We start from the raw sequence: 10302 nt of genomic DNA on the forward strand, positions 1-10302 counted from the left end.
ATCAGTCGATACCTATCTTAATGCCAATATCAAGCATCAGTACTGGCCGATGTATCTTTCATCCTTGAGTGACACCCTATTTTTCTGCTGATTCAATACACAGATTCCTAATAAAATTCTATTACTTTAACAATATTATCAAAATATGTTTCTTATGTCGCAATTCTTGTTCTGAAATAGTACCGGACCAGGAAGGGCTGATCAGAAACACATCAAATCCAACGGTCACAACTGTTTTACGTTGCAACTGAAACACGAGTTCATAAATTTATCTCTTAAATTGGTCGGTGATGACAAAATAACGCAATCTACACCGTCCTTTAAAACATAACTCAGCAAAGGAGTGTATGAGGAGAAGAAAAAAAAAACTTGCTCAGGAAGTGAATGCTCTCACATATTATCTCAGTAAGTATAGACTACGGACGCCCACAAGGAGAGCACTTGACCCTGCGAAAACTTGGGCTGCCTGAGGCCCAGCTGAACGCTGCAGCTTGCTTATGAATACATTTAGCTGACTGAATATGATTCAGGTCACAGAACAGGATTAACTCCAGTGGATTAAACTCTGATAAAACCAAGTAATAAAAACTAAATGGAAATCCCCTCCACCCCCTTGTCTGGGTCCCCAAACAGCCCCAACTTCCAAGGTCTCCACAGACATAGTGTGAGCTTAACAAGATTTGGATGGTAAATCAGCTGAGTGACATGAGGACAAATTGCCGGGCTGTATTACATCATTGTCCAAATGGTGATTGGAGACATCCTGCCGCACAAGCACAACAGGCCGGGCGCTTGAAACAAGACTCCGCCGCAAATGTTACGGCGGACGCTCAGGGCGCAGATACGATCTCCAAATGCCGCTGCTTGCTTGTTTGTTTCCACAACAATAAATTGACTGCGACGTTTTATTTTAAGAGTCATGTCAAAGAGTGATGGAGTCATCTGCACTTATTTGCATCTCTGGCAAAGATCGGTAAAAAAAAAAAAGCCTTAAAACCGAATCGCACAGACATAATCCCATAACTTAAAGGCACCCTTAATTTCTCTAAAGAAAATGTAACTAAAGCATTTTCTTTATTAGCCTGAGCTTCTAAATTAGCAATCCATGACTTTCTCTTTCTCCTGGTGGTGCAAATCACACGAAACAAAAGCCTGGTTCTCTTAATCGTTCTCCAAAAAGGGGTAACACTAGTGAACATGTCTTTCAAGCAATTTTATAACACAGGAAAAGACGACAGGAAAACAGCTGCCAGCCTCGACAGAAGATGTTTATCATGCCATCACAAATCACGAGGACGAGAAAATATCCTAAAGCTCAAAGACAATTCGCTAAGTATTGCCTGTGACTCTTGCTCAAAATCTGGGCTTTGATTAAAAGAGCCTAAACCTGAACTTATTGAGAACAAACACTCCATGTAGTCCTGCAGGTTCAATTATAGAAAAGCACTTTACTGGTGAGTACGATAAAGGATGTGTGGTGATGCGGGCCCCCCAAAGCCTCTGGGAACACAGCATTACTGACTCTTGGAAATATCTGCACATTTTCGATAAAAATCTTTGGGCCTCTGTAAATCAACACTTTCAACACAATGAACCAAAATACATGGTAAAATCAGGACGTGTACGCTTCTCTAGACACGTCTTGGTTTATGGATTTCTCATTTCCCTGAGGGATCTAGAGAGATCATTCAAAGAGGAATCTTCTACCGTTCCTCTCTGTCTGCTTGCTCAAACCTTGTGCTGTGTCATACGGAGAAGACTAAGTGGTCATTTCTTGACAAGGTGGTTTGTGCAAAGTATTATGTGTTGATTATTGTAAAACTTTGTGTTTATTTTAAGGCTTTTCACACATTTTTGCCAGGTTGGCTTTTCACACATTTTAGAGGTTGTTGTTTATTATGCTGCCGTTTCTTCGCTTTTTGTGATGTTGTAGCTGAACCAAGGCCCTTTTGTTTTTCTTTATAACAGCATCATGACAGCCAGCAGCAGCTTAATCTATAACCACTTTACTAACGCCTCATTAAGATTGTTTACTTCCGTAATCAGTCCGTTCTGCCAGTTAGTTTACGGATCAATTCGTTACAGTTTGCATGAAATGTTACAGTTAGGTTCAACATGATCACATGAACTTAAAAAATGCCCAAAATAACATATTTAAAGTGCTTCTGTGGATTGCATTTCAAACCTCGGTATATACTAGAATTGATAACTCTAGATTTTTTTTCATACCAAGACTTCGATTTCTTTTATTTGCTCACTTTCTTTTCTAAAGAATATTTTCAAAAAGTGACTTTTATTTCAATCCTCCTTTCTGTGAAAAGTACGGCGGAGTGTAAGGGTCAGATTTTGACCGTTTTTATTTAATTATGAAGACATAGTCATAATATTAGCAGGAAAGAAAAAAAACGTCTTTAAATTACGAGAAAGAAGTTAATTTATTGTAAATAAAAAAATCAGACATGACTCGATCAATTCACGTGATTCTTTCTTTGAAATAGGCAGTTGCTTGCACAATAGTTTAAACTGATAATAATTTGATAAAGTGGTTTGGTTACTTATTTGCTAAAAGATTGAGAATTCCTATTATTTTTTTTTAATTTTTCATGTGTGAGTTCACACGACTTTATTCTCCTTTGATTATAACTTTATTCGTGTAATAGTGCAACTTTAATCTCATAATTTAAAAAAAACAAAAAAAAAACCTGGTCCTAACATTTGTCGTAGAGCTGACCTGAATTCAAAGTCCAAATAAGTGGCTGTAAAACACGCTCGTGAAGCAAGATGGCCGCCCAGAACCTATGGTGACCCAAAGAGTTCACTGGTGAAAAAAACCCATGATTTTCCTTTAATTAAATCTTCAGAAACTAAAAAAAGAAATATTGATAAATTGATCAAATCAATTTATCGCTCAGTCCTTATTTCCTGCTGTTAAACTGAGGGATGAATTCATCGCTTCAGCATTTCTTTCAGAAGTACGACATTCATTTAACTGCAATGTAAAACTCACTCGATAGTGTATTACTGCTCACCTCGGCCTATTCTCGGAAAAGAGACATTTGCAAGGCTGACAAATTAAATGTCACTGTAGTTATAGAAATGCCACTCTCCATTTCTCCGGTATCACTTTGTCATTCAAGCGGTGACTAAGAGGCCGACTCTGCTGGAGAACCTGACCCTCGTTTTATGGGATCGTAAGTTTAATATTTGATAGCTTAGCACACGTTATAAAACAGGGACCTTTCTCTCTTCGAATAGCTTCAGTGTAACTAATCACCTTCATCTCGATAAGGCAGGATTATTATTTATGCAACAGGTCAGGGCATTGATTTATGATACGAGGGGGTAAGAGAGAGGAGAGAGAAGAAAAAAGGAGAGAGACGGTCTTTGCTGGTGCATTAGTGTCGAAGGTAAAAGGAAAATCGTCTTCTGTGTCCGCTTCTTTAAAAACGCCATCCTTCCAGAATCTCTGTTTGTGGTAGCGAAAGCTGTGGCTGTGACGACGAGAGCTAACTGTGAAGGCAGAGGAGTGGGCTCAGGGACGCGCTGACGATAATGTCAGGTTGTGGGGAGGGAGGAAGAAAAAAAAAAAAAAACATGCTGGTTTATCAACACTCTAAACACCTCAGACTGATTCATGACTGGTTTCAAGTGGAAGGTTGCTTCTCCGTTTCTGTGAGAGCGGATCACACGAAGGCGTGGGCGTCGGGTTGTTAGCAGTCAAGCCTCGGGGGGGAGGGGGGGGAAATAGTCACATTTAAATGTTCGCACGGGCTAATAGGCATGATAATTTACAATTTCATTTCCATGATGCGTGCCTCCGAGGACACACGCATGGTGCAATGAACCGTCCACGTCTGACTGGGTGATGAGTGGATGATTGGACGTCTCGCTCGCTTTCGTTCCGAAGAAAGCTGATTGCGAATCGTTGACATCTCAAGTTTTCAATTTTGCTTTGTCTTCAAGAGAAAATGTTTTTAATGAAAGCATCCACGAATCATTCCATAGAGAGGTAGTTGCTCCACACTGCTGGTCAGCTGGATGATTTGAGACTATTTTGGCCTTCTTTTCTTTCATAAGTTCAGCTTTTTGGAAGCTGAATTCATGACTGCATGCCATGTATTTTTTTGGAACGAAATAATAGAGAATGTAATGTGATTTTGATTGCCAGTTTTTGCATTTGCATTTTTCCTAGTTAAAGATTTTTTGTTAAATTTATGGTTTTGCACATGTTGTTGCCCATCGAATGACAGATATTGGATCTGTTGTCATAAAAGTAACACTGTTTTAACACATTCAGCGAGACACAAGCCATAAAAAGTCGACTGCAAGGTCTACGTGAGCAAACAGCGCAACTAAAGGATAAAAATTTCTGTTTATCCTAACACTGAACATCGAAATCCTCAACATCACATCATTCTCACTCCAGCCCAAGCCTGAAATACGTTGCAACTTTTAAGATTTAATTCCACATAAACTTTCAGGTAAATACACCATTGCTCACAGTTATTATTAATACTAATGTCAATAATTGACATTATTGTGCTTCTACTTTCTATGCTTCTGATACTGTGCCAAATAAGAATGCAACCTCAAACTAAGCTAGGCTTCCACAGATTATTTGAACATCTTGACAAATTGATATGTCCACCAAAATATTGATATTATTTTACAAATTACACATGCTGCTGAATTTCTGCAGAGAATCCCAATAAAAACATTATCTAAAGTCATGCTATGCTATGCACATGCTCTGTCTGCACCAATGAAAATTAACTTAACTCGGCATGCCGAATGCTTAAAGCGACTTCAACTAATATCAGCCCGACCTAATTTATCATTAATTAAGCAAATACTAATTTGACCAATTATTTGGCCACTGTGTGTACAGCAACAAACATTTATCCCCAGATGACAATCATCAAGTACGGAAAACATACTGCAACAGAAACATACTCTGTCCTGACGCAGTAGCGCAGCATTAAATACGTCACCTTTGATCCCAATAAACAGAAACTATACAAAATGGGTTAAGGCTGTCCTGCTACGCATATGGGGAAGCGCTCAAAGTTTTAGCAAAATTTGTTGTGTATCTTTGTATTTTGACCCATGTAAAATGTGTTTTCAGATATGGTAAGGTGTGTGGCGAAATGAAAAACAATGCGAGAGCAACATACGGTACACCACCCAGGCAACAAAAAAGGAAGCACGAATGTAAATAAAAATTATGAGAACTTTTTAATAGAATAGAAAAACTGAAAATGTAACTATACTCTCACTATAGTGTTGTTTAAGGATAAAATATTGAATAGTAATCTTTATGGATGAGAAAAATTGCAGATTTAATATTGTATTAAATCATTCCTCTCAACTAAATTTATTTATAAGTACAGTAAGTGATTCAGCTGGGGACACTTCCAGGCAGACTCTGATTTTGGCAAGCCTAAGGATTTCCACATTAGATAAATACTTCTGAGGTTTAGCGTACTTAAGCTGATATAAAACCCAGCTTTAAAGACGCGAGTGGTGGTGAGGAAACTTTCCAGCTTTACAGTATTTCTTTCTTCCATTTCACTTTTTTCCATCCCACTGTTTTAATGAAACCGTCTCATCTTTTGGTTTTGCCAAACCAAAACACCCATTTCTTTCCTTTGATAAAGATTTCTTCAGAAATAAATGATGAATAAATGTTTTGACGAAGGTTCCCTTCTATACGACACTCATGACTATTTAAAAACTATTTCAATTCCAATTCCTCTTATGATTAACTGAACACAGCTCAACAAAATACAAGCCAAATACACGAGTTCTCAAAGGTCACATGACTAATATCTGAATGAAAACAATCAGCATCTGGATCTTAGTGCGGTGCTGGAAAATCTGACTAACAGGCCCAATTCAGCTTTGACCCTATTCTTCTTCTTCTTCTTTTTTTTTTTTAACAAGGTAACAACAAAGAAAAACAAACTCACACTCCCATTACCACCAGATATTCACACGTCCCTTTGCCAAAATAGCTTGAAATAAAGTGGAAAACCATCAAAAAGAACAAGTCCAAATGTATGGACATAGTCATATAAGGAGCCTAATTTCAAAACAGACAGCAACACGTTTAAAGCTTAAATGTCTCTCTCTCACACACACACACACACACACAGAGATACAGTTAGTTTTTACCTTGGCACTGGAATCCTTGCTTTCCAAATCCCCTGTGAAAAAGAGAGGAGACTGATTTGAATGGCTCTTACTGTTTAAAACACACTGAATAACGTATTCATTCACACGTGGACCCATTCACACCGCATTCATTCCAAGGACGCAGCTGTTAAATCATGAGCTTTGCAGAAGTTTGACGTTTTTTTTTTTACAGTTTCATCTTGAGAAATTTGGAAAAGTGAATAAAAATCTGATTTGAGTAATTCAATTTGAACAGTGAAATTTATGTTTTACATATATTTATATTTCTGTTCATTTTGATGATTGTGGCTTATAACTAATTCAGCTTCTCAGAGAATTAAAATATTACATAAGGCCATTTTATATGTTAACTATTTTGATGTTATAATTGTACATTTATGAATCAATACGCTATGTTGCTAATGTTATACTAAGTGTGTACTTGTTTTTTGTAATAAATGGGGGTTTTTTTATTATTATTATTATTATGCAAACCCCAGGAAGGGCAGCCATTGTCACAGCAAAAGCTAATGGGGATTCAAATTAACAAACTTTTTCATTTTTAAGCAAAAGTTTTATTCCATGACCAACGTGTGGAAACTGCTGATTTGACGGTTGTCTAGCAAAAAGAGGCTGATTCCATTTACATGGAGGGCAAGTTTAAAAAAGGTTGTTGCTAAAGAAGATGGATGTTCACACTGCACACATAAGCGTACAAACGGAAAGTTACGTGGAAGAAAAAAAGCACGCCATTCAGAGGACTGAGAAGCAACGATAAAGAACTGGACTGGTGCACAGTGACCCAAAATCATTCTTCTTTTTTTTTTCCAACGGTATTTGGAACATGCCCACACTGATAAAAGTACGTTTGCCTGGTTTAATGATTATTGTACCACTGTCTTTGACTGACCAGTGAACTGGCCTGACCTAAAATGTATTTAAAAAAACATTTGGGCCGTGTGAATAAGTCGTTCAGAGACAAAGACTCAACAATGCAAGTGAGTCGGAGGCCGATACAAAAGCAACTGTAACACCTTAGCAGAGTCATAGACTGATTCGCTCCATGCCGCGCCGCACTAATGCAGTAATTCATGGCTGAAATTTCTATATTAAGAGGCCTTTTTTTTTTTTTTTACTGATCTCATGAATCTCCCCTAAACACTGGAGTGATCTTTGCTTCACAATCTTTTCATTGAATCTGACTTATTTTTTAAACCACGCTTTTTTTCTTCCACTCAACTTTCTATTAAAATACATGAAAGCACTCTAAATAGCCATCTTCATTAGCAATGACTTTTTGCAGCTCTAGTAGGCAGGGACTTAGAGACTATCAGCCGGACAAATGTCACATCAGCAGCCTTCCATATTATGAGGCGGGTCATCACAGAACATTTCTGCATTTTAAAAAAAAATTATTTTTATTATTTCACGCTTATGTAAAATTACGATGTTCTGTTAATTCACAATTTTGGGTTCTCGTTGTCTATGAGGTATAATTGTGAAAATTAAGAGAAATAAAACACTGAAAATCACCACTGTGTTTATTAACTTCTAGAAATGTGACTTTTTGAACTAAATTACAGAAATAAATCAACATATTAACTTTTCTGATTTACTTCGATGCACCATTATGTTGTATTAAAAGCATTAGATGTCTCCCTCATTGAGTTAATAATCAACAATACAGCAGAAGAAAAAGTCAAGCCTAGATAGGCATCGCTTCTCTAAAGGTTACAACATAACCCCAAACCCAAAAGCTTCCTGGGATTTTTTCAATTTTTATTTTTATGACCATAGTTAATAATCACACTGTTAAAACAACAAATAAATGCATATGGCTTGTAATTAGTTGTCCTACAACCACATAAAGACTTGTAGGTGCATGTCTGCACAGGCTTCCTGGCCCCTACTTCCCTCCGTTTGTGCGTGTGTGTGTGTGACTATGGGAGCTTTCCCTTTCAAAATAAAGTTGTTTGATTTCACATTTTGAATCATATCGCCGGCATGCTGAACTCAAAAGGAGTGGCACATGTATGCCTGCCAACGACACACTGCATTAAAGGCATGAGATCACACACACACACACACACACACCTTAAAGAACATAGTACTTTAAATGTGGGTGGGCCTTCAGCAACATACAATTTATTTTTTTTTTATTTTTAAGTGCTTAACTGAGAACCCAAAGTGTTCCACTAAAAAGGCAGGAATTTTTTAAATGTCCTGCCCTCTTCCAGAATGTGCAACATGAACACATGGAGCTTTCCACATGGGCCTGATTCTACAAGTTCAACAAAATAAATAAATAAATCGCCATTCAATATCAGCGGCTTCAGTGGTTGCACTGTGTGCAATGCACGCATGGAATGGCTGCAAGCAAGTCATCTTAAATGCTTGGCCGAGGCCAAAATCACAGGAGCTGCGTTGCGGTTGTTTGTTCAAGAATGAAGATAAGGAGGGGAGGGGAGTCTAATGCACAGGAGACTCTCGTGAAGTCATTTTTGTTGCATGACAGAGAGAGACAGAGAGAGAGAGAAATGCTGATTCCATCTGACACAGGATCTAATCCGACATGAATTCTAACTATTTTTCAGTGAATATTTTCCCTCCAGTTTACTATTAATATTGTTTTCAACGAGCCAGAAGCAACAACTCCTCCCATTCAATAGTAGTGCAAACAAAAAAAAATTTTTTTAAAGTCACAAGCAATCCCCTGGCGCGTTGGAAAGTGTTTTTAAGGCGTGCGGGGATTGCTGCTTTGGAAAGGTGTCGCGACCCCCCAGAAGTTACATCACACCGAGCAAAGGGAAGGACTCGACTGAAGTTACTCGATATATGTGCAACAGGCGGGATGGAGCGGAGGGCTTACCAGATGAAGTCGGTGCAGTGGCTGCAGAAAGTCGGCTGCTTGAAGAACCTGGCGATGAATTTGTGGTCCTTCACTTCGTGGACGTTCTTTTGCCTCAGAGCGCCTTTTCGAGCAAACCTGTTCGCTACGTCCGCGGTGGACGACTCGTTAAAACTTGCATCTGCCATCGCGTTCCTCCTCCTCTCTCTCTCTCTCTCTATATATATATATATATATAAAACACAAATCAATGCAAAAGCTTCCTGCTGTGTTCGGGCTCGTTCCTCAGTGCGAAGTGATCGGGTCTGCGCTTGTCAGTGCCGAGCCAGAAAGCGAAGCGGCGGTCCTGACTGGAGACACTGGACCTACTGGGTCTGAGGGATTTCCCTGCCTGTCGCTGCTCCACTGACACTGACAGCGCGGATCCGTCAAGGTGGCAGCAGTGAGGCTCCCTGCTTCCTCTGAGTCCTTTCAAATCAAATGTACAGCACTTCTCTTTTTTTGAAGTTAGAAGAAACAAATTGGCTTCCCTAAAATTATTGGCAGCTCCAATAAATGTAACCTTTTACATTTCCTGCCGCCAGGGGGAAACATTATAGGACTGTGTCTGTTATGGCTCACATCATTTACACACACAACTGTTAAACACAGAAAATGTTAATAAAAGACCATATATATATATATATAGATAGATAGATAGATAGATAGATAGATAGATAGATAGATAGATAGATAGATAGATAGATAGATAGATAGATAGACTACAACATGTTTTCTTTATGTTCAAATTGGCTTCCCTAAAATTTTCCTTCCCTAAATTTGATCCTGTGAAAATTTAATCAGGTGTTAAAATCTAATGCAGCATAATGTGTTTCAATGAATCCATATTTAAGCACCTTTGAGGTCCATGTTTGTGTGTTAGCCTTCATCTCTGCAGCTTTTAATCTCCCTGCTTTGATTTAAAAAAATAAATAAATAAATAAAATCCTCTGAAATACAAAACATGAAAGCCCAACAAAGCAACCTCTGAACTCTAATCTAAATAAACCTTCTGAAAATCCACCTATTCACATATGAACGGAACAACTGCAGCTATTTTCTCGCCCTCTCTCAATTTTCACAAATGTCTGTTTTGTTTTTGTTTTTTGTTTTTTTTCTTTTCTTTGCGATTTATTTTGAAAAAAACCCAATTTCCGCTCGTGGACCTGTGTGCTTTTGCGTCAGATGACTCTCCCACGGCGGCTCTTCCTCCTTTCTCGCTCCGGCTGATGTCACGCAAC

The 10302-nt window shown here is 38.4% G+C and overlaps 1 protein-coding gene across 2 annotated transcripts in view; it reads right to left on the minus strand.

Annotated features, from left to right (window-relative positions):
- Positions 1 to 9439, minus strand: part of prkcaa (protein kinase C, alpha, a) — a 166268-nt gene extending 156829 nt beyond the window's left edge. For both annotated transcript variants that reach the window (XM_032562074.1, XM_032562073.1), the window contains exons 1-2: positions 9044 to 9439; positions 6175 to 6206 (exon numbers count right to left, since the gene is read on the minus strand). In XM_032562074.1, the coding sequence (XP_032417965.1) occupies positions 6175 to 6206; positions 9044 to 9210 (199 nt within the window). In that variant the 5' untranslated portion in view covers positions 9211 to 9439. The remainder of the gene's footprint in view (positions 1 to 6174; positions 6207 to 9043) is intronic.
- Between the last annotated feature and the right edge of the window lie 863 nt (positions 9440 to 10302).

The sequence above is a fragment of the Xiphophorus hellerii genome, chromosome 5, assembly GCF_003331165.1.
Source record: "Xiphophorus hellerii strain 12219 chromosome 5, Xiphophorus_hellerii-4.1, whole genome shotgun sequence".
In the NCBI taxonomy this organism is placed as follows: domain Eukaryota; kingdom Metazoa; phylum Chordata; class Actinopteri; order Cyprinodontiformes; family Poeciliidae; genus Xiphophorus; species Xiphophorus hellerii.